The 24,206-nt window shown below is 40.4% G+C and overlaps 4 protein-coding genes across 4 annotated transcripts in view; 2 read left to right on the top strand and 2 right to left on the bottom strand.

Moving 5' to 3' along the window:
• Positions 1-1,550: 1,550 nt before the first annotated feature.
• LOC110867098 (protein ZW2) lies at positions 1,551-2,261 on the top strand. Its single transcript, XM_022116234.1, has one exon. It carries the CDS (start codon positions 1,551-1,553, stop codon positions 2,259-2,261), a length of 711 nt encoding a protein of 236 aa, XP_021971926.1.
• Positions 2,262-4,176: 1,915 nt separating this feature from the next.
• Positions 4,177-24,206, bottom strand: part of LOC110869003 (pentatricopeptide repeat-containing protein At4g18975, chloroplastic) — a 59,655-nt gene continuing 39,625 nt past the window's right edge. The window contains exons 6-9 of the mRNA XM_035975390.1: positions 5,773-5,857; positions 5,551-5,694; positions 4,823-5,035; positions 4,177-4,541 (exon numbers count right to left, since the gene is read on the bottom strand). Coding sequence (XP_035831283.1) covers positions 4,344-4,541; positions 4,823-5,035; positions 5,551-5,694; positions 5,773-5,857 — 640 coding nt within the window. The 3' untranslated portion in view covers positions 4,177-4,343. The remainder of the gene's footprint in view (positions 4,542-4,822; positions 5,036-5,550; positions 5,695-5,772; positions 5,858-24,206) is intronic.
• LOC110868995 (myosin-7B) lies at positions 9,755-11,881 on the top strand. The gene is made up of 3 exons (XM_022118279.2): positions 9,755-10,617; positions 10,700-10,990; positions 11,065-11,881. Exons 1-3 carry the CDS (start codon positions 10,198-10,200, stop codon positions 11,476-11,478), a joined length of 1,125 nt encoding a protein of 374 aa, XP_021973971.2. The 5' UTR covers positions 9,755-10,197; the 3' UTR covers positions 11,479-11,881.
• On the bottom strand, positions 12,654-14,559 carry LOC110869000 (probable protein phosphatase 2C 25). The gene is made up of 4 exons (XM_022118285.2): positions 14,091-14,559; positions 13,360-13,701; positions 13,028-13,207; positions 12,654-12,950 (listed from the first exon to the last, which is right to left on the bottom strand). The coding sequence occupies exons 1-4, from the start codon at positions 14,481-14,483 to the stop codon at positions 12,786-12,788; spliced, it is 1,080 nt and encodes a 359-aa protein (XP_021973977.1). The 5' UTR covers positions 14,484-14,559; the 3' UTR covers positions 12,654-12,785.

Genomic DNA, 24,206 nt, shown 5'->3' with positions numbered 1-24,206 from the left:
CCCCACTTTCATAGCCATGGGGTCTCAACATCTAAAAAATATATATAGGTATTTTAAGCTTTGATAATGTTAGCAATATGGTTTATAGTCTATTTACATAAAAGTGAAAGAAAAAGGCTGAGAGCCCCCTATCTATATAACACAGTCATTTTTTCACTTTTTAGTGAAAAAGGGTGAAACCCATACACTCTCACATGATACTCGATGGATTACAATTCCACCGTGCGCTCATCAACGAGATTACCTAATCTTTTTTTTTTTTTTTTTTTTTTTTCTGAAGTGTAAAGGAAATATATAAAGAAACAAAAAAGAAAAAAAATCAGCACAAACTGGCTACAAAGTTGAATATTACATCAAATATTGGGGGTGGGTTGGTGGTTTAAAAAAAAAAAAAAAAAAAAAAAAAAAAAAAAAAAAAAAAAACCTTGTTTTGAAACAAGTCTTGGTTTTGGAGGAATCAAACAGTCTCAAAACTCTTTCTAACATTTGTTCTTTAAAATGGATTTTCATAAATTATTTACTCCCTTCACATTCACATGTAAGATGTAACGAAGCACACTAGATAAATAAATTAATCAAACTATATAGTTCCTAAGTTTGATTCTCATAAGAGGGTTTTTTTTTTCATATTAAGTGAGTTTTTTTCCATATTAATTGGGTTTCTTCCTGAATTGGTGTATAGACATTATGCCTAATGGAGATGGGTATGATCGGGTAGTTCCGCTGGTGGCATGATAATACTCCAGTGGGCCGTCAGTGATCTAAATTTACCGTTAAAAAAAACTATAAAAAATAAAAATAAAAAAGAAAAACCATACAAACTGCCACCAGTAACTAACCGAACTTCGCTTCAGAACACCAAGAGTCGTGATGGAATTCCATCACTCACAACATCCAATCAAGTTTCGCCATGTCATCGAGCATTATTCCATCACTAGTGATGGATTTTAGTGGAAATGCCCATTTGGGTTTTTTTTTTTTTACTTAAATATTTAAATAAATATAACAATTGAAATGAAATTAATTGAAATATGAATTATATAATATAATTTTGATAAAATAATTAAATTTATATAACACTAAAATATAAAAAAAAACAAAGCAAAAAAGGCATTTTTAAAAAATAAAAGGGGTATTTTTTAACTATACATAAACTATAGAGGGGAATATGGATATTTCAATTTTATTTATGTTTCTTCCTTCCCAAAGAATGCAGATCTCCTCTGTTCTTCATGAATCCTCTTTTCTTCAACAGGTTTTCATTCTTCTTCCTCCCCGAGAATCCTCTGTTCGAAATTGCAGAAATTGATCTTGAAAAAGTTCCAACGTATACAAAGTTCCAATCTTTCACGCGTGAAGGCCACCACGCGTTACCACATCCACGCGTGAAAGCGACCACGCGTTGCCACATCCGCGCATGGTGAATAGCAGCCGCGGTGGCGTTTCACGCCATTCAACGCATGACCAACTCTAATCTTGTATGCTATATAAACCCATATCCACATGGTTCTATCTCCAGCCAGTTCCTACAACTCAACACTTTAACTTCCATGGATCACTTAACTCAATCTCAACCCGATTTCCATACCTTTTTGCGCAATTGGATGATCGGCTTAGAGCATTACCTTCACCAGCTTCTCCACCATCTTGAGTTCTTGGATCAACAAGACGAACCCAAACTCAAGCAACTCATTCACCAAGTAATGACTCACTATCACGAATACTTCCTCGCAAAGGCGCAAGTTTATCGACAAAATGTCTTTCTAGCTCTCTCACCACCTTGGTTCAGCTCATACGAGCGAACATTCCTATGGCTAGCTGGCTTCAGGCCCGGTCTAGCCATTCGTGTGGTGAAAAGTTGTGGGCTCGAGTTTACCTCGGATCAGGCGGAAATGTTGGATAGGTTGAGTGTTGAGACTAAAGATGGAGAAAAGATGATTACAGACAGGCTAGCAAGGTTGGAGCGGCAAGTGGTGGCGCCACCAATGCTCGCGCTAACGAGAATGGTGGGAAAGGAGGTGAATGGGTTTGTTAATCAAGCGGACACCGCGGTGGATAGGTTGGCGGAAGATATGGAAGTTTTGGTTGAATGTGCGGATTATTTGAGGGGGAAGACCGTGGCTAAGGTGATGGGAATACTTACGACGACTCAAATCGTGAGGTTCTTGGCCGCTATGGCGCAACTTCAGCTGAGGATTCGGCAATGGGGGCAGCTGAGGGAGGCCGAGGCACGTGGAGACGCTAATCTTAATCTTCCCTAACGAGAGGCGTTAATCGGTTGATCTACCATTTTTTTCAGTATGATGATGTTGTGTCTACTTTGTCATGTTTTTGTCTTGAAAGAGAAACATGAATCTACAACAGTGGCAAGTTCTTGTTCTTCTTATGTTTTCTTCTGTTTTCGATAGTGTGTCGTTTTCGTATGTTACTACTTTCATGGTTTCGTTTTTGTTGTAAACTACAACTATCAACCATGTTGTCAAGGGGGTATTAAATAAAAGTTTTCGTTGTCCTGTTTCCTATTTTTTTTTAAGGGGTAACTTATAGAAATGTAATCTAAGTTGTCAACTGTTTTAATTAACTCACTAAAACTTTTTTTATCTCTCTAAAGTCACTCAAGTTTGATGTACCGTTCTAATCTTACGCAATTCGCAGGTTATCAGGTTACCTTGATGACGTGGCATATTAGAACCTTTCTTTTAACTCCTAATGTCTATGTGCATTATATATATTAAATTTGGCTTTTAAATTAATTTTTTTTTTTGATTAAAACACGACATTTAAAAAAAAATAGAAGAGAATTCATTTTTTTATTTATTTAAGTCTAATTTTTTTTTTTTGTTTAAAATCAAAATCTATTTATTTATCCAAACATAAAATTTAATTTTAGGTACAAGATCTTAGGTAAATGTAATCATCATCATCCATTCCCATAAGAAGAGTGGGGGTGGTATCACTTGCAAAATTTCTATCATTCACAAACATCCAATCAAGTTCCGTCATGTCATCAACCACTATTGTATCACTCACAAGCTTTTTTTAGTGGCGGTGGTCATCAATAATGATGGAATTCCATCACTCACAACTTTTTTTTTTATTTTTTAAATTAGAAATTAACAATAAAACACTAAGTTATAAATTTCATTAAAATTAAAGCGTGTCGGCTCGCCAAGATTCGCTCGAACCTTGGGTCTTACGGGATTTTTCTTCGTACCCGAACCTCTTTTTTTCGAACCCGCACCTCTCTTGCTTGAACCTTCCATGTGTATTGTAAAATTATTTAGATTGAGTGGGAGAATTTTTTAAATGAAATGGAGAATTTTTTGATTTTTTGAAGTGAGTGGAGGGAATGGTTTGTGGAAAACCTTCAAAAAATTCAAGGCCCAACGTTCATAATTTCCTTTTCCACGCGTTAACTCTATCACTTGTTGAACTTGGTAGCGGCGGCGGTGTGCTATGTTGAATAACGAGTGATGGGGGTGCCATCACGGACCACCCCCAGTCCCCTAACACAATGTCTCTCCAAGAACCTTTTCTGAATTTCTGAAATTTATAGACACTACTGTAGATTGTAGAAAGCCTTAAAAAAATAAACCATATATTTACCCTCCATAGATGCAAAAGCTTTAAAGTTACATTTCCAACTCATCGTAAAAATATCTAAGAACCAGTTATAATTATCGGGGAATATATAAACACTGATCTTAGATCAAGTGAACAAAAAATAATAACAGTGATTGATCACAAGCATAGGAATTGACATATAAACAAAAGTATACAGACAATTAGGAAACATTCATATCAAACAATCAACCTTCAACTGATAATTATGAAGACAAACTTAAAATTTTGACAGGATCTCAACCCTTTCCCTTTCGATTACTTCGAATCCAAAATCGCCAGAACCGGATGGGGAACCATAACCAAAATCGAATCTACCAAAGGTTTGGGTCGATTGTGATTCCGTTAACGAAGGTTTCGGTCGAGTGATTCTCTGCGCCATTGATTTTGATCGACCTTAGGGTTTTGATCAAGTCGGTCTTATTTTAATGGAGGTTGTTATTTTAATCAATATTTATACTAAATAAGCAATTAGAAAATAAAAAGAAAATATTATTACCTGACACATCATCAATGTGACCTGGAAACTTGTAAAATACGCATGATTGGAACACATAATAAAACTTGAGTGACTTTAGAAAAACAAAAAAATAATGGAGTGACTTTAGTGAAACAAAGAGAAAACTTGGTTACTATTCTATGAAGTTTTCCCTTTTTTTAACAGCAAGAATATATTTATATACGAAACACTAACAAAACCGGCGAGCAACGACACCAATTCTTTAGTCGTCGTTCCATGAATATTTTCTTCTAACCCTTACTCTCTCACCCTTAAAATGGATGTATTTCCATTCACTCAGGTACTTGTCAAGAACTAATTGTTGTTTCTCCGTTTCACCAACGTTTTTAAACGCGCGTGCAACTTTTCTCGTAGTGTCCTCATCTGGTTTTACTCCTAGTTCCTCCATATCCGCAAACACCTGGTTACGTACAAGATTAGCTTCATTCGAATCATATCGGTTATTATTAAGGTAAGTACATACAAGGGCGCAGCATAGTGGGGGCGGGGGGGTGGCCGACCCCCCCCCCCCTGAACTTTTCGCTCAGTAGTGGAGAATATGTAGTTTTCGTATAGAAATTTTTGGGTATATACGTTTTCGACCCCTTGGTTTTATAGAAATTTTTGGGTCTATACGTTTTCAACCCCCCGGTCGGAAATATCAAGCTTCGCTACTGAGTACAGAAGTAGGTAGGTAGGTACCTCGATGATGTGATGAGGCATGTTATGATGAGCATATATGGATATCATCCTTGAAAACAACCTTCGCGAGATAGATCTTTCATGCGTATGCAAAATCATATTCCAAAACGATTGTGCTTCATCTACCCTTTGGTCCATATCGAAAGCTAATAAGAGGGTGTCGAATGTTCCCATTGTCATTCCTTGACCTTTTCCGAACATCCATTTCGCCACCTGTGTATTACGGAAATCGCAATCACATACAACATACTATTGGTTGATAAAGAGTAAAATGTCATTTTCGTCCTTGGGATTTGGCCAGTTTTGCGACTTTCGTCCAAAGGTTTGTTTTTCGACATCTGGATCCAAAAGGTTTAAAACCTTGCCATTTTAATCCGGCTCGTTAACTCCATCCATTTTCTCTGTTAAGTCAGGGGTATTTTCGTCTTTTTTAACTTAAAAGGCAATTCGGTCTTTTTCACTTTATGTACAAGTATTCAAAATACCCTTACTAAATAAAAAAGACGAAAATACCCTTGACATAACGGAGAAAAATGGATGAAGTTAACGAGCCGAATGAAATGGCCAAGATTTCAAACCTTTAGGAACCAGATGCGGAAAAACAAACCTTTGGACAAAAGTCGCGAAACTGGCCAAACCTCAGGGACAAAAATGACATTTTACTCGGTTAATAAATTTGTTATTCTCTATGTATAGCAATAACATTGGGTTAAGAAATATGTTCATACTTGAATAACTCGTTTCCATTGTTTCCGTTGTTTTAGGATATTAAGAGCCTTGGCTACTGCTATCACAGGGAATTCGGTTTCCCAAGCGGTCCATTTATCAAGCGCTCCGTAAATAGCTTCTTTCTCATTTGGTAAGCCGCAAACCTGTAAGTTAGAATTTCAAAACCTACAAATAAATTATCCAACTAAAAAAACTCACATTCTAGTGAACTACGCACGTACAGTTCGAACAAGATTAAGTGCCTTTTGCCCCGTTGCCGCAGAATCTCTCTTATTCCATAAGTGGTGTTCTTTTTTGGCAATTTTCCTACAATAATTGTTAAAACAGATTTAATTTTATAAATGATAGAAATGTATCTGTATACAATGTGAACTACTAAGACTGGAGGGTATGGGGGGCGGCTTAGGCCCGGCGTGGCCCGGCGCCGCACCCCCACACCACCCCCCATAGGAACGGCGCGTCTTCTCCGGCCTCCCATCGACGTGCTCGACGGGCCCAGTTTCTCTCTCCTCACACACACACAGCTATACATACATACATACATACATATATATATATAGGGAGAAGATCATGCGAGAACCACCTCTTATTGCGAGAACCGCGAGAACCAATGTGAACACACCAAAAATGCCTAAAAATAGCTAAAAATCACACAAAATTTTTTTTTTTTAATATTTTTTATATAAAAATCGCTACTTTTCGAAGCCAAAAAAAAAAAAATTTTAAATTTTTTTTTTTTTTTTTTTTTTTGCCACTAAAAGTAGCGATTTGAGCATAAAAAATACTTAAAAAAAAATTTAGATTTTTTTAGGTTTTTTGGGGGTTTAGTTTTTAGCATATTAGCTTGGGGGGTTTAGGTTTTTTTTTTTTTTTTGGGGGGGGGGGGGGGTTAGGTTTTTTTAGCTATTTTAGGTTGTTGAAGAAACAGTGATCTAATTAAGGTATTTATTAGGTGGGTTTATGTTCCTTTCATAGAGGTTAATCTTCTTTTAGGTATTTGAGCTCCGACTGGTTACTCAACCTGCAAAACAGAACACCGTTACTCGTTAAGAGGGGAATGTGGGGGTTTCCCTCTTAACCGGGCTCCGGCGTGAGAATAAGCGATTGCTTTGAGAGTAATTAAGTAGTAAAGAGTGAGAGCCAAGAGAATAGAATGAATAACCTGAGGAATGAAGGTCTCTATTTATAGCCGGAGAGGTGTAAGAGGTTGTGGGCTGATGGGCCTTGGGCCAGAAACGGACAACAACGAATATGCTCTTTGCCTCGCTGGCCTCGACTGCTTAGTGGCTTCTAGATGCTCGTCGGTGCTGGCGCACCTTGATTGGAGCCACGTGTCATTGTTGTCGGCCTTGTTGTCCCTTCTGTCATCAGCAGGCAAGTGGAGATCGTGGGACAGTTGTCCCCGTCTCTTGATTGGTGCCATGTAGGCGTCCTTGTGTACTTATCGTCAGAAGATCGTGGCGCACGATTGAACAGAGCCTGCTGGACGCTCATTGGCCCTTTTTACTGCCACTTGTACCCTGTGTACCTCTGTAGGTAACAGCGCGTCTTCCTATGGAGAGGATTTTGTTTGGTGGCAACTAACCCGCGCGGGGTTAGTGTGCTCACTTATACCATTGTTTTTATACTAAGTGTTGCTATCTGAGTTTATTATGTGCTCTTCCTCGCGCGGGGCTAAGTCATAATGTGACGTAAGCTGCGCGAGGCTGTTATTATCAAGTTGTTATGCTAAGGAGTATGGTCTCACGTGCAACCTGTTATGAGGTTTGCGCGACTTTTTGGGACCATACCCCTTCAAGTCCCCCCAGTCCAGTGCTGCACCATGCGCAACGCAAGTGGTTGGAGCTCTGGACTTGATAAGAATAAGAGAAGGGGAAGTTGTCCTTTTAATCGCGCGAGGTGTTAGTAGTTTACGTATATCTGGCGCGACTCTTGTGACTTCTGCATGAAGTTACTTGCACGTTTTATGGCGGGAAACTTTGAAATTTGAACCTCTGACAGGTTGGTGAGATAAGTCGCTGAGAGCGACGCTTGAGTTGACCCCTGGCACGGATGTCATCATGCCGCCTGCGGCGGTTGCACTTCATGTCAGGAGAGTGGATGCCACGCGCGCGTGGTAACCGTCGTCCCTGCTTTTCCGCTTGACGTGGCAACCTCTCGTTGGTTGCCCCTGCGGCGAGTGCGGCACGGTTACCCATCGCATTAAATGCGATGGGTATATATATCCGAAGAGAAAGGTGAGAGATTCACTTTCTCTTCGTTTCTTCTCCCTTTTTCTCTTTGAGTCTTCATATTGTTCTTCATCTTCTTCAAACTTTCTTCAAATCTTCAAACTTTCTTCAAGTTTTTTCCAACTTTTTCTTGAAATATGAGTGAAGAACATCAAGAAGCTCCTGTTAGTGAGGAGGGGCCAGTCCCAGTCCTGAGATGGGACTTAGGTTTATTCGAACAGATCGTTCGAAGTTTTAGGTTTCCACCGGAGTGGGATGCCCGGTACCCTGCTCAGGGTCAGACCGCGGCTGATGCCCCACCCGGTTACATTACTTTGTTCGAAGACTTCTTCCTTCAAGGAAACTTCCGGCTGCCGGCGACTAACTTCTTTGGTAGCATATTGTCCTACTACAAGTTTCATATCTCACAGTTAAGCCCACCTGGGATGGTGAGGGTGAGGCACTTTGAGTTCTTGTGTCAATCTCACGGCATTGAGCCGACGGTGAATAAGTTTCGTGTCTTTTATCAACTGCAAAGAACAATGGGGTTCTTTTCTTTTGCTAGCCGTGGTACGGCTAAGAAGATTTTGTTGAATCCTCCCAAGAGTTTCCACGACTGGAAACCCAAGTTCTTCTTCATCCGGGAGGAAGTCTTGCCAATAGCTATGCCGTTTAGGGAATGGACCGAGGTTATACCAAAGGAGGACCTTCCTATACCGAAGTCTGCTCAGTGGTATCAGCAGCTTACCGCAACCCCTAACCGGGTATTTGGGGAGAATGTTCTGGTTGCTGCCAAGATGAGTGACCAGTGGTCACCTAGTAGCAGGGAACTCCCGGTCTTGAAGATCGGGGATCAAGGTTAGATACTTTCCCCCTTTTTGTTTTGTTTCCGAGTACATTCACTTAACTGGTTTCTTATACTTTGTTTTTGTTGTGTAGAGACGCAACTCTATCAGGCTGCCTTCCCAGCCTTTGGTGGCTCCATGGGCGTTCGCCCTCTGCGCGATGATGAGGAAGGCTGGTATGACCAGATAAAGGGGAACTTCATGTTTCCTCCTGCTGACGCCTTCGCCTCGCCGCCGGATGCAACTGAAGGTGCGCAATATCCTAAACCTCGTCCATTGCGCTCTGTGACTTCTGCTGGGAAAGAGACTTTCTATCTTTCCAGCGAGGAGTCAGTAGGGTCTTCGAATGGCGAGTTAAGTTCGTTGCCTAAAATCTTTGCAGGTGTGTTGCGCGATCTGGGGGTTGACCCAGAGGAGAAGAAGAAGAAACCTTCGAAGAAGAAAAAGAAGGCGGATGTTGAAGTGACCAGCAAGGGTCCTGGCGCCAGTCGCGCAACTACTGCTGCTGTCAAAGGTACGCTTCGCCTCCGGCAACGTGACTTAGACGATTACGTGATAATCAGTGACTCTTATGAAGGTTTATCATATGCAGCTATGGGAAAGACTGGCGCTGGTGGGTCAAAGGGCTCTGGGAGCGCGGGTTCTCGTAACCCGGATGCTGATGCAACTCCATCTCAACCTGAGGATGAAGAAGAAGAGGAAGAAGAGACTGCCCCGTTGATTGGAAGAAAGAGGGGTAGAAGCGAGGCGACAACTGGTATGGCCTCTGCGCCTGTTTCAGTTGTTATTCCCGTTGTTGGGAAGAAAAGCAAGTTGCGCTCGTTATACCAGTTTTCTCCTGGTATGCTCTTATCTCCCTTCTTTATAATTTAACCTCTTTTTGCTCAAGTGCGTTTGCTTTATTCTTGTAGAGATCAAGAAGAAGACCCCTGAAAAGGGGGTTAAGTTTGTTGAACCCAGCACGAAAAGACCTAAGGTTGCCACTGAACCTTCCGATTCTGCTGCGCTTGATGCTGCGAAAACTGCTGAAGCGCAGCGAAAGGCAGAAGAGGATCGGAGGAAAGAAGAGAGTAGGATTGCAGCGCAGAAGAAGGCTGAAGAGCGAAAGCGCAAAGAAGAGGAAGAGAAAAAGAGGAGGGAGGAGGAGGAGAGAAAGCTGGAGGCGGAGAGGAAGAGGAAAGCGGAAGAGGAGAGAAAGCTGAGGGAGGAGGCGGATAGGCAGAGGAAGGCGGAAGAGGCGAGGAAAGAAAGAGCTGCCGATCAGTCTTCTGTTCAAGGGCAGTCTGGTGTCCCAAAACCTCCCCCTGCTGCGCCGATTGTTACCTCTAAGGGGTTAGGGCGCTATGTGTCTAGTGGTGCAAGCTCTGGAGGAGCTGGGGGCTATAACCCCAATGTGATAGGTGCGAAGGATACCGTCGGGGACATATATTATAAAACTTATACTGAAGAGGAACGTGGTGATGCTCCTCATCAAGCCCCTTGGAGCTTAAGGCAGAAGGATACGTTTGTTGAATTTGGTCCTTCTCGCGATTGGTACTTGAACCAATTCACTCCTGGCGAAGTTAACCGTCAAAAGGCGAAGCCGCATGAAATGTTGTATCGCACTTACATTCTTGCCGAGGCCAACGCTCGATCTGCTAACCATCAGATAGTTCGTGAATGGCGAACAATGGTCAGAGAGCGCGCCGACTGGGAGGCTTACCGAGAACGTGTGCTAAAACGTGTTGGTGAATTTGAGAAGGCTAAGGCCACATTTGATGAGGAGAAAGCCAAGTTTGAGGCTGATAGGAAAGCTGAAGAGTGGGGTCGCGAGGGCCTGCAAAAGAAACTTCATAATGTGGAAGAGCAACTGGCCAAGGAGAAGGCCGAGTTCAAGCGTATATGCGCTCAAGACAACGAGCGTACTTATGCTCTACGCCAGAAGATCGTTGGTCTTGAGGCTACAGTTGCGGACTTGACCTCAAAGGTGGAGGAAGCGCAGGGTGAAAAAACTGCCAAGCAGCAGATGGAGGTTAGTTCTACTGATTCCCGCTCTTCTTTTTTGTTTACGAGGTTTCTCTAAGTCAATTCTCAAGGTGTTTGTCAATTTTTAGGTTGAGCTGACTGAAGCCAAGGTGCAATTGTCTAACAAGGACAAGGATCTCCATGCCAAGGACGTTGAGATAGCGGAACTCAAGCGTCGCTTGAATGAGCAAATCGACAGATGCGAGTCTTTGGAGATTGACCTTGAGGCTGAGAAGGTCAAGGCCACCGATGCTGAGGAGGCGCGTGCTGTCAGCACTGCGGCGCTCAACGTGGCTCAGACAAATTATTCTGAGGCCCAAGGCATTGTGGACACGCTTGTTTCTGAAGCAGAATGGATGCGCACTCGGGGAATAGTGCTGGTAAGTCCCTTTTGCCTTACCTTTTTCTTTAACATGTTGAAGAGTCTATTCTTAATGCTCCTCTTTTGATGAAGGTTGCCAACTCCATCCTGAACGCCGGCGAGCTAGATCGCGCTGTTGCTGCTCTTACGGATGCGGCGCGTGCGGTTGGTCATCGAGGAGGTTACCTGGAGTGTGCTGATCACGTTGAGCGAATGCTGGGACAAGAATTCGATACAAGTCATTGCTCAGTGACGGAACAAGCTGATGCTGCGCTGGCCGGTGCTGAGAACTCATATGACAACCTCTCCTTGCCCATCATGGACTTGGTTGTTAGTGCCTTAAAAAAGGATGATTGGTGTCAGCGCCTCAAGGCGATCCTTGATCCACCGATTACTGTTGAATCATCTGATGAGGAAGCAGCTGGTGATGATGGCGGAGGTGATGACGATGGCGACGATGGTGAAGGGAACGAAGATGATGATGGTGAGAAGAAAGAAGACAAATAGAGTAGGTTGTTAGTTTGTTGATAGGCGTTTGTGCCTTTGTTTCTGACTTGATTGTAAGTGATGCGCTTTTGCGCAGTTTTAATGACAATGAAATGCCTTCGTTTTTTCTGTTGCAATTATTGCATTGCTGTAAAAACTTAGGTTAAATTAGCTCGAATAAATGGAAGCGTTATCTAAGTATAAGGTGGCCACCCGGTCTCGCGCTTTGTTTGCGTAGGACCTTGGAGGTGGTTTTGAACCATCTCAAAATGCTGGAGTGTTTTCGCGCTAATCAGAAGTTTAACATGCATTTGTAACGAAAAAACAATGTAATAGAACATGTCGTATGTTTTCATTCAAATCAGAAGTTGGCTCTTAGGCCTTCATACATATTTGCCAATGGCTCGTAGCCGGCGTGGCGAAATTGAAAAATGGCGCGAGGCCGAAAAGGTTACATATAGCATTTGCGCAATTGTTGCGCATTCGTAGGGATACGATCCAAGTCAACCCTCCACATAAAGATTCTGCACTTCGAAGGGACCCATCCGCAGCCCTTAACCCTGAAGCCGACCTCCTCGTTACACTCAGCCGCTGCAATGGACTTGAAAGATCTCGTGGAAAACAGTCCCGACTTTTTGACATGTTCTCCACTGGATTTGTATGTTTGACTCGGTTACCACTTAGGGGAGGGGTGGTTATCACTTGCAAAAAGTCTATCACTTATAAAATCCAATCAAATTCCGCCATGTTATCAACCATTATTCCATCACTCACAACTTTTTTTAGCGTCATCACTCACAACACCCAACAATAAACCCTCACATCCATTTATCACTCACAACCCATCACTCGTTGATTTTATCACGCCAAAGCTTCCATTACTCGTTGAATATGTTGGTGGTGGTGGGCATTTGTTGACTTCCATGCGTGATAGATTCCCTATCACGCACCACCCCCAGTCCCCTTACCACACTCTTTTAATCTTCATGACCCCCAAAACAAGGAGAAAAAGATAACATTATTAAGTCAGTAAATTAATGGGATGCATTTATTTATTTGTTCAACTCAAATATTAAAGCACCTTATAATATACATTTCAAAATTGCACATCCATCCATGCATCCACTTGTAGGAGAATTTTTACATGTGGTATCTAGTTTTAGATACTATTTTTTATGTGTAATATTGGTGACTAATCCATTAAAAGAGTGACACAAGTAAAAAAACTTATGAACTAATTCAGACTAGGAACAACAATGAAGAAGTATGAGTTAAGCAACTGATGTTGCTTCTCAAGAATTAGATATGATTGAACTAATTTAGTATGTTCATGAAATGAAATGAGGCAGTCGGATGACCATGACACTCTTGTCATCATAAGAACCCCTTGCCGCCGATAAGCTTACGAGCTTCTTACAAGCGGAAGTTAGATCAGGTTTCTTTGTTCCTACGCAAAATGGACGAACAATGTCGATCGCTTCTTGGTTGTTCACCTGAAAAGGACACATCGGTATGTTAGTTATTTATGATTGTAATTTGTAAAGTTTTAAGTTGTTATCAAAGAAATTACCTTGTCCCATATCCCATCAGAAGCAAGGATCAAGAACTCGCATTCCCGTCTAATTTCAATTATTCTTGTTTCTGGTTCCGCGATCACCCATTTCTTGAGATTATTGTCTCCTATCCCCCTTGACACCGCGAGTGAACCTTGAATTCTCCAAACACCATTGCGACAATCAACATATCCACCCTATAAATCACAACATTTTAAAACATTTGCATTAATTACAACATTTTAAAACATTTACATTAATTACAACATTTTAAAACATTCACATCAATTACAACATTTAATATAACATTCATGATTGAAGAACAAATGCTTCAATTCTTAATTCTTACCATTCTTTCGATTCTATCTTGTTCATCTTTCCTTGAAGGTTTATGATCAACAGTAACAGCTTCTGCCACTCCACCTCGGCTCATAACAGCGCGACAGTCACCCGCATTAGAGACTATAAGGCTGCCATTGCGAATCAATGCCGTTACACAACAAGCACCACCATTCACATCTTCTTTTAGAAACTCCGAATCTGTTTCGAGATATCCCTCTCTAACAGCTTCTTCAGTTTCATCTTCACATGATTTGTTTGCTACTTTCGACATTATGTTTCTATGCAGATTTTTCACTGCGAATTCCGCAGCCTTTGATCCACCATGGCCGTCAAAAACTCCAAAGAAAGCCTGTAATTAAAAAGACAAAAAATAAGTACTATAAGAGATATATCTAGAAATGATTGTATTAATGTAGTTATATATTTATTTTTATAATTATATATTTGTAATATCTTAGAATAAAGAGATTTTTAGGAGTTATCCTCTATGTTGAAAATACATTATTTCACCAACAATATTTGTAAAATCGGGCATATCGTATCACCAATATTGTCTGTTTTTCTAACCAGAAGATCACGAATTTGTTTTTATTTACCCTAATAGAGGAGGTAAATCATCCTAGTACTACTTCCACCCAGCACACTTAACTTGCCGTTCAAAAAAAAAAAAAAATTCTTCCCAACCATCATTACACACAAAACGCGTTGTTGATATTTAACGATCAAATAAAGTTATACCTGTTTAGAATCTCCTTGGAAATCAACATCGGCGAAGTATCGATCCTCGATAAATCTTCTCTTCCCTCTTTTACAATACACACCATACTCCTCACCTTCCTCTTCCATCTCTGCCACATCATCATCCGGCTTAACAACCTCATCCACAAAACTTAACGGTACAAGCGGAATCTGAATCCTTGCCGGCCTCTTTCTCTTTGAAAGCAAAGAAGTAGACAAATTCGAATCACAACCAATAATCGGTCCTTCCTTGTATCCACTCGTATGATTTCGAACAGGAGTGGATGGAGATGATAGTGAATGAAGAGAGCGCGATGGCGATATCATCAATTGACGAAACATCGGTGATGATGAGAACACCGGCGAATTTGTTACTACAACTGCACTGTGCATGTTATCAGACCCTAACAATAGCTTTGTTATGCGTAGAATTTATTCTTAAAATACGTGAAAATGAGAAAATTTGTGATTTAACTTAATTATGAATATGAATTTGGTGTTTGCTTTCTTCATGTGCATATATATATACACACACAAAAGAGGGAGTTATAGAAAGCGATATTCAATTATTCATCAACGGTAACGGTTTAGATTGAAAGATGATATAAATTAATGAAAATATTTGTTATTTCTATTCACGCGCTTTTTAGTTACGTGTGGGTCCGTAAGGTAACGGTTCCGTTAATTGTATGACTTAAAGTTGTAAGTTGTAGAGACGCGCTGGACATGTGTGGTGGGGGTAATATTCATGCATGGGGTTTGCATGAAAAGGTTATACATACAGGACCAGATCTTGTCAACGGTCAAAACCCTTTAAACATAACTTAACCTCCTCCTCTCCTTTTGTTTACCACTTTTCTCTCTCTTTTTTTTTCTTTTCTACAAATAATAACACATGTAATTCTCGCATTAAATAAAGTAACTTGTACTATAAATTATTTATTGTCCTTGGATGTGGTAATTTGTTGAATAACCCTCGTGATAAGTCATAACTAATAATTCATAAAATAATCCAAATTGACCACATATTTGTCAAAAATTTGTGATATTGTCGTACCCCCAACATTTGTTTCATGATGTAATATATGATTCAAATTGACTAATAAATATTTAAATTTTAGTTCCATGTGTTGTTGAATAATCTACCAAAGTGATGCTCCAATGTTCTGTCATCGGTTGGGGTGTTACAAAAAGGAGCAACATGTGGTGGACTCGAACCATAGTGACCAAATCTTCTTAGATTAGTGGAAGCAAACAAGCACATGATGTTCGGGTTTCTTGCGTAGTTGGTAAGGTGGGCCTATTGAACTATAAATGTGTATGCTACCTTTTTGCTTAAGGATTTTTAATATCTGCTTCAAAAACTGACCGCTTATCATTATACACTGTTTTTTTAATTGTATACGTTTGTTTTGGGGTAATTGCATTATCTCTTACCAACTGAAGTGGCATTTTTAATAAATTTGTATGATTCGAATTATAACACATCTTAGTTTACTTTTGATTATCAACATTCCGCTATAACGATGAAAGGTGCACTAGGAGATATAGAAAGTTGCGAGGCGCTCCACACCCAAATTCCTTGAACATTTTCCGTGACCCTGTTACTCTATTACGTAAATCTCGATTTATTTACTTATATTATCGACTCTTTCCACCCACATACGACAATGAAGCAAACTATTCGATAACCCCAATGTCTCGCGCAACGCGCGTCATCAGAAAAAGCTAGTAAAGTTAATAATAGTAACAACTTTTACAACTAAAGAATTCGACCACTGTTATTCCAAAATATTACATTATTTTTTTAAACTTATATAATGTTTACTAATTTTCAAATCATCTTCTTTCGTTTATTAGCTGTCTTAGGGGCTGTTTGGCTAAGCTTATTTTGGGCTACTTATAACTTATTTGCTTACTTGAAAAGCAAATAAGTCATAATGAAATGACTTATTTACTTATTCCTCTCACATAATAAGCTAACCCAAACACCTTTTAACTTTTCAAAAAGTAAATAAGTAAATAAGTCACTAAAATAAGCTTAGCCAAACAGCCCCTTAGTTTTAGTTCCTTAGTTATTACTGTAGGTCCCTCGGAGGATGAGATTCAACCTTAACCTTGTTATGCTAACACACTAGCAAGTGCGGAATCCAAGCTAGTGTGCAAACCGAGTTGAAACAAGCACAAACACAACACACAAAGTTCACCGATTAACACCACTAGTATTAATACGAATGAAAGGTTCCGGTTACAAGCTCAATGTTTACAAATCAGTTTTGCAAACTCTCTAAGTGTGTGTGTTCTTGACAGAATGCTCTCCTATCTCTCGAGCGTCTATCTTTCTGTCTATGTGCATCTCTATCTCTAAGTGAACACACTGCATGGGTATTTATACCCAAACACAGCAAGTCTGTCCGAAGGATCATGTTGACTGCTCGATAGATGATCTATCGAGCATTCAGCTATCGAAGGATACATACATATACCTCGAAGGATGGTATATCCTTCGAGGTCCAACTGCATCTATCGAAGGTTAACTATCGAAGGTTAACTTTCGAGCATATCGAAGGATCTATATCATCCTTCGATGTCTCATCCTTCGAGACAGACAAAATATAACCATATTCAAACTGTTTGTCCAAGTCAAACCAGGAGGACGGTTGACTTGGTCAAACTTACATGACTAACAAGGACATCGTTTTACATCGTGACCGAATACAGACAAAGTACAGACACAAGTGCACCAACAAACTCCCCATTGGCTGTAGCTTTGTCTCGATCTTGATCATCTTTGATCTTCGTGTCTTCAAGACTCTGATGTCCTTTCAAGTCTTCAATGTCGGAGGATCTTCAAAGTCTTCACGTCTTGAAAGTAGAGAGTGTATCAACAAACTACCCGTATCATGTAGGAAGTGTGTTGACAAACTCCCCCTTAACATAAGCTCCCTCTTGAGTTATGCTCGTGAATGACTTGATCTTTATAGCTTGAGATCCTTGTGGTGTTGATGATGGTCAGCGGCAACTCGATCATCTTCATCATTTGAGTTCCTTCACGTCGTGTCTTCATTCCGAAGCTTGTCATCGACCATGTTCTCCTTGCCTTTAGAATCTGCACATGCAAGAAATCTAAACGCGTAATGAGAACAACTGCTTGGAATATAGTTAGTATAAACAAATGACACACGAATGACCATGTCACAATCAAACACCGTCCAACAGTTTGAAAGTTTTACAAATTTATCAATTTTAGTTTCCAACTTTCAAAACTTGCAAATTTTGACCGTTTATGAAGATTTAGTCAATTCGGTTTTCGTTCAGGTTTCAGGTAACGAAGACTCGAGCTCCAACATCGTATGATCGAAAATAAAGTAAGAATAAAATCTTTTTGGCTTTTATAAGGTTTACATTAAAACACACCTAAAATCTTTTTGGTATTTTTAATATTTCGAAATGTAAAGACTGAAAGCAGTAAATAAATATATATACAGACATTCTTTTTGTGAGTTTCGAGAGTAAGAGAATCATATCAGTGTACGGTCACGCCAAAACGCTCTCTTTGTTCAATTAATTAACATTAAGATAAGCATCCTATAACAATCATCGATATTGTTGTCCACTTAAACTCAACTTATCAGATGTAATCATGGCAAGGGGATACGTTAAGGTATGATTTATACTTACCGACCGGTGTTCATCCACATCACGACACATTCCCGTATCAAGGTATGCACGAGGGTTCATCTTACCGGTGAGTATACCGATTATCATCTGTTTGACCGTATATGATGTGAGATTCTCACTTATTTTGATTTGAAAACAAGCCCTATGTGATATAATCACTTATTTATGAGGAACTTGATTTTCGTATGCATGAGGGCACAGGAGCAAGTCCGTGAACAGGTCAGTACTTCCGTACAGCAGAGAGAAGAACTTGACTCCCGGATAAATGTGATATTTTATCACTTATTTGATATGGACATGTGATTGTTTATCACTTATTGAGGTCGAATGCAGTATGTAATATGTACACGTATGTATAGTATCATGGAAGATCTAGACTTGCGTCCCCGTTATTTTTCGGTAAAAGATACAACCATGATACCCAGATGATAAGCAGCATAAAGACCGAATATCTCAGAACCTCGGCAATCTATCAAACGAAATTTCGGTACTAAGACCATATGCCAATCAATGGTTCCCACCTGGTCTTCAGTCGATTTAAGTTTATATCACCCTGCACACTTTAAAATGATTGTGAGCCTACCGATACATCTTATATAGAGCTGCTTATCGTTTTTGATTTAAAGTTTAAAGAGGTTTGGATAGACCACTGATGTACTATCATTTTCTCTTTTGCTCGCCAGGAAACTCATTTTTGTTTTTCTATTGTTTTTGTGTTTTTGAAATTTTTCGATGTTTTTGGATTTTCAGATTTTTGGATTTACTCCCCCTAAAATCAATAAACTAAGATAAATTTAAAACACAAAGATATTTACAAAAATGATTTTCCGATGTTGGTTTTACTCTTGCTTGACCTTAATGTCGTTTACCAGTAATAAAAAGTCAAATCTTGATTTGTCAAATGCTTTGGTAAAAAGGTCGGCACGTTGGTCATCGGTGTGGACCTTAACAACATCGATTAGCCTTTTCTCAAAGCAATCACGTATGAAGTGATATTTGATTTCGATGTGTTTGGTCTTTGAATGCTGCACAGGATTTCTAGTGATCTGTAAAGCAGCAGAATTATCAACGTAAATAGGAGTAGTTAGGAATTCAAAACCGTAGTCGCGTAATTGTTGTTGGATCCAAAGAACTTGGGAGCAACAACTTGAGGCAGCAATGTATTCAGCTTCGCATGTTGATGTAGCGACGCACGTCTGCTTCTTGCACTGCCATGTGACTAGGCGATTTCCTAAAAACTGTCATCCAGCCGTTGTGGATTTGTCGTCGATTTTGCATCCGCCAAAATCAGAATCACTGAAAGCGACCATATCAAAGTTATTATCCCTAGGGTACCATAGACCGGTGTCAGGGTAACCCTTCAAATAACGAAAAATCCTTTTGACAGCTGCAAGATGTGAGGCCTTCGGGTTGACTTGATATCTGGCAAGCAGGCACGTTGGGTACATTATGTCTGGCCTTGATGCTGTGAGGTACATAAGAGATCCGATCATGGCGCGATAGTGTGAGGGGCTAACAACTTCACCCTTCAAGTCTGGAGTAATTCCGTGATTTGTCGGCAATGGGGTACCAATGGGCGTTGCATCAGACATCTGGAACCGGCTCAAGATGTCACTAACATATTTAGTCTGATGGATGAATATCCCAGACTCAGTTTGTTGTACTTGTAGGCCCAAGAAGAAGGTCATTTCCCCCATAGCACTCATCTCGAATTTATCCTGCATAATGCGCTCGAAATTCCTACACAAGACATCATTAGTAGAACCAAAAATAATATCATCAACGTATACCTGTACCAGAAGAAGATCTCCATCTTGTTCTTTGATGAAAAGAGTACAGTCGATAAGACCTCTTCGAAAACCGTTCTCCAGCAGATAGTTAGATAAGGTTGCATACCAAGCTCGCGGTGCTTGATGAAGACCATAGAGAGCTTTGTTGAGCAACCAAACCCGATCGGGATGGATAGGATCTTCAAAACCTGGAGGCTGTTCGACGTACACCTCTTCTTCAACCACACCATGTAAGAATGCACTTTTGACGTCCATCTGGTAAACCTTGAATCCTTTGAATGAGGCATAAGCCAGAAAGATCCGAATAGCTTCCAGACGTGCAACAGGTGCATACACTTCGTTGTAGTCGATTCCTTCTATCTGACGAAAACCTTGAACGACTAAACGTGCTTTGTTCCGGATAACAACTCCGCGGTCATCCTTTTTGCATTTGAAAACCCAACGGGTACCAATCTTCTTGTATCCAGCAGGTTTCTCTACGAGTTTCCAGACACCAAGCTTCTGGAATTGTTGCAGTTCTTCCTGCATTGCTTCAACCCAAGAGTTATCTTTCATGGCTTCTTTCCAAGTTCTTGGCTCTTCCTGTGAAACATAACACGCGAAAGACCAATCGTTTTGTTGCCCGGATTCTCGAATAGCCGCGTACAAGCCTGCATTGTTGTTGTTTCGCAACATGTTGCTTGTTTGAATGCCACTTTGCACATTTCCAATGATGTTTTGTTGAGGATGGGTATTATGAATCCTTGTTTCTGGATTATCTGGAACTGGAATATTTATACCCAGGTTGTTGAGATTGAGATCAACAACTAAATCAATGCCCGGAATTGACGAAGAGGATGATGCAGTTGCTTCAGCTGTTCTATGGGTATCCACTGGAGGAGTACCCTCTGAAGTACCATGAACTGCTGTTGTCGGAGCTTCTTGATCTGCATCTAGAAATTCATCATCCTCTGAAGATTCGTTCAATTCGGCAGCATCGTGAAAATCCTCATTGTCGAGAGTATTATTGTTCACCGAAGATGGTTCTTGATTGACAAGAATTGGACGAACCACCGGTGAAACTGTTGCATTGTCACTCTCGAAAAACATCCTTGCCGCAGCACTTTCTTCAACGGCTTCTACATTAATCGAATTGAAAAAGTCATCGTACTCAAACATCCAAGGCTGACCCGGACATTTGACTGGCAAAGTGTGCCTTTGTACTCTGACCTCAGACCATTCCTCGACCCTTTTAGTCTCTAGATTCCAGACTCGTAAGTTAGGGGTGGCATACCCAAGAAAGTATCCATCAATTGCTTTTGCCCCAAACTTTCCATTAGGATCGATGATTGTACATGGAGCTCCAAACGGTTCAAGATAAGACAAATCTGGTTTCCGTTTTTGAAGAAGCTCAAAGCAGGTCTTATTGTGCCTTTTGACTGTAAGGACTCGGTTCAATGTATAACATGCAGAGGCCACAGCTTCAGTCCAGAATGGAATGGGCAACTGCGACTCTACCAACATAGTCCTAGCAGTCTCGATCAATGTCCGGTTCTTACGTTCAGCGACGCCATTTTGTTGAGGAGTATAAGCTGCACTAAACTCATGAAGAATACCCTTTGAAGTGCAAAACTCCGCCATGGCATGATTTTTAAATTCAGTACCATTGTCGCTACGTATCCGCCTAACCTTTAACTTATACAAATTCTCAATCTGAATGATCAAGTTTTTGATAATGCCAAAGGTTTCACTCTTGTGTGCCATAAACGCCACCCAAGAAAATCTTGAATAATCATCAGTTATCACGAGGCAGTATTGATCACCCCGAATACTCTTGTGCTTGACAGGACCGAACAAATCCATGTGCAAACGTTCAAGAGGAACTGCCACCGTATTGATCTTCTTTGTAGGGTGCTTCTTCTTTGTTTGCTTTCCCTTCTGGCACGAAACACAGACGTCTTGAAGATGGAAATTTTTTAGGGGAACACCATTCACCAATTCATTTGAAACCAAATGATTCATTTTGCGTAAGTGAATGTGACCCATTCGTCTGTGCCAAGAGATAGAATCTTTTTCTGTGGCTTTTGAAACGAAACAAGTTGCTTGTGCAGACGTAGTAATAGCTTGGCTCATATCAAGGACGTACAAATCATTTACCTTAGGAGCTGACAAGAGAATCCATTCTTTTGGAATTTTGAAGCCCGGCTTCAGCACATAACATCCATTAGCATCAAAGTGTACTGAGAATTGCTTGTCACAAATTTGAGAAACACTAAGAAGATTGTGATCAAGTTGTTGCACAAAGTTGATCTTGTCAAAGCTGACAATCCCGTTGGATATCATTCCTTCACCCGTAATATATCCACCTTTATCTCCAGCAAAAGCAACATAACCTCCTCTAATAGATTTGACGTCGTAGAGAAGCTTCATGTCGCCTGTCATGTGCCTGGATGCCCCATTATCAACAATCCAATGACTACTGATAGTTCCTCCTGGAACACCCTGCACATGAACTCAATTGATCAGTTGGAGATGGGGACCCAAGCCATTGTGGTCTTGGGTCTTCCATTTTCATCAATAACAATAACTTCTTGTCTTTGATGATTGGTGAATTGTGATGGTCCCCCAGATTCAGTAACCGTTTTTGGTTTCCAGGTCTGTTTTGTTTTACCAGTGTCATTCTTTAAAATTTTAACTTCATGATTGTCTGAAGTTTTTGAATTGTCTGGTTTTACAGAAACAGATGTTTTGTTAACCACATCGGTTTTAATCGCCTTTTCAATTTTCTTGACCTGTTGGCGTTTCTGTTTCTTTTCCCTTTCTTTTACAAGGTAGGGATCTTGCTTTACAGAAACAGATCGCTTACGGTCAGTTTGGTCACTGGGAACATCAACCTTTTCTTTTTGTTTATGAAGATATGGACAATTTCGAATTATATGTCCAATTGTTCCACACTCAAAACATGATCTTCGTTCAACAAACCCCGAAGTATCATGTGATCGTTTAGCCGATGATGTTGAACTTTGTGAACCCGAGGTACTAGGCTTTGAACTGGTTTGTTCATTTCTTTTCAGAACAGTAGCTTTCTTGACAAAATCTAAGTTAGATTTATTTTCAAACGTTTCAATTTTGTCCGTTCCCGTCGATTTCACAAAGTTTACATTCTTGTTTTTCTTCTGATTCGGCTTCTTTTGAGTTTGAGCCGGTGATTTTGCTTTTGGCTTGGTGTGATTTTGCTGTTTCTGCACTGTTGGTAATTTCTTGTTGCCAAATTGTTTTCGAATTTCGGCCTTTGGAATAGGAGGACACTGTGTAACTGTAACACGTGGTCCTGTCTTTCCCAAAAACTTACTTGTCGAGTTTTCAAAAACTTTGCTGATTAAGGATTGATTCACATTCTTAATGGGAAAGTCTTTGTCTGAATAAATCTTATCATCACCAACCAGAGTGTACAGCAAGTTCACACTCTCCGACTCTGTTGCAGACGAGGACTCAATTGCAACAGTCTTAGCGGGTTTTGCAGGAGGATCACATAGAATGTGATTCTCGAGAGGCATGTCCTCATTTTTGACTACCGCATCAGACTTTGCTGGGACAGCATCATCAGATTCATCATCAGAAGAATCAGCATCCTCAGTAATGACTGGAGGATCCTGATTCAGTTCAGCAGAAGACACACCTGTATCTGCTGACACATCTGAATCTGAGGATACTTCTTTCTGGTATCCGAGTCCTCCTGCAAACTCTTTCACATCTAGAGGCACAGATGGTTCAAAGAACACTCTGTCCTCCTCATCCGGCATGACATCATAATTATGTCTCACTGGTGGTGGACAATTCTTATAGCCTATGCACGTGACGTCCCTTTTCTCCTTTTGGACATCAATGATGTGATCCAACACATAGCTAGAACTCAAATAACTATCTAACTTGAGTTGGATTGCCTCACTTTCCGTTTTTACACAAGCCATCTCTTTTTGCATTGTCTCAAGACGAGATATATACAAATTAATGTCAGTTTGTTTTCTGGAAACCATTTTAGTTAACTCGGTTTTATCTTTCTTTAACTTTTCGATTACCGATTTAAACTCCTTTTCATGATTTTCATAAAACATGTTGGCTTCTGTACATTTGGAAAGGTCCACAGTCAATTTCTGATTGTGAATAAAAGTCACATCATACTTTTCTTGCAAAGCTTCATGCTTACTTTGCAAGTCACACAAATTCTCATTCACTGTAGTATGTTTGTCTTGCAAGTCAAACAAACTAGCTTGTAAAGCATCATGTTTGCCTTGCAACTCAGACATATTTTTCTCTACATCAGCACATCTAGCACGCAACCTATCACATTCATCACAAGTTACAACAGTGGGTTCATCGACACATACCTGACTTGATGAACCGTCGACATTAGCCATAAAGGCTGAATGGAGAGAAGACGAAGAATAAGCAGCTTGATCCACCAAGATAGATCTTCTTTGAGTTTCTGCTGCAGCTTCCTCCAAAAGTTCATCAATATCTGCATCGGTTGCTGCATTTGATGTCTCACCCACATGATCGTCGCCCGAACTTGAGGATTCTTCATCTGAACTCCTGCTATAACCCGAAGAGTCTTCATCCTCAGAAGATTCACCACCATTGGTGGAAGATTCTCCACCACTGGTGT

This window comes from Helianthus annuus, chromosome 7 (genome assembly GCF_002127325.2).
Source record: "Helianthus annuus cultivar XRQ/B chromosome 7, HanXRQr2.0-SUNRISE, whole genome shotgun sequence".
In the NCBI taxonomy this organism is placed as follows: Eukaryota; Viridiplantae; Streptophyta; class Magnoliopsida; order Asterales; family Asteraceae; genus Helianthus; species Helianthus annuus.
Note: the sequence above shows the minus strand (reverse complement) of the source record. Positions and strands in the feature narration are given on the sequence as shown.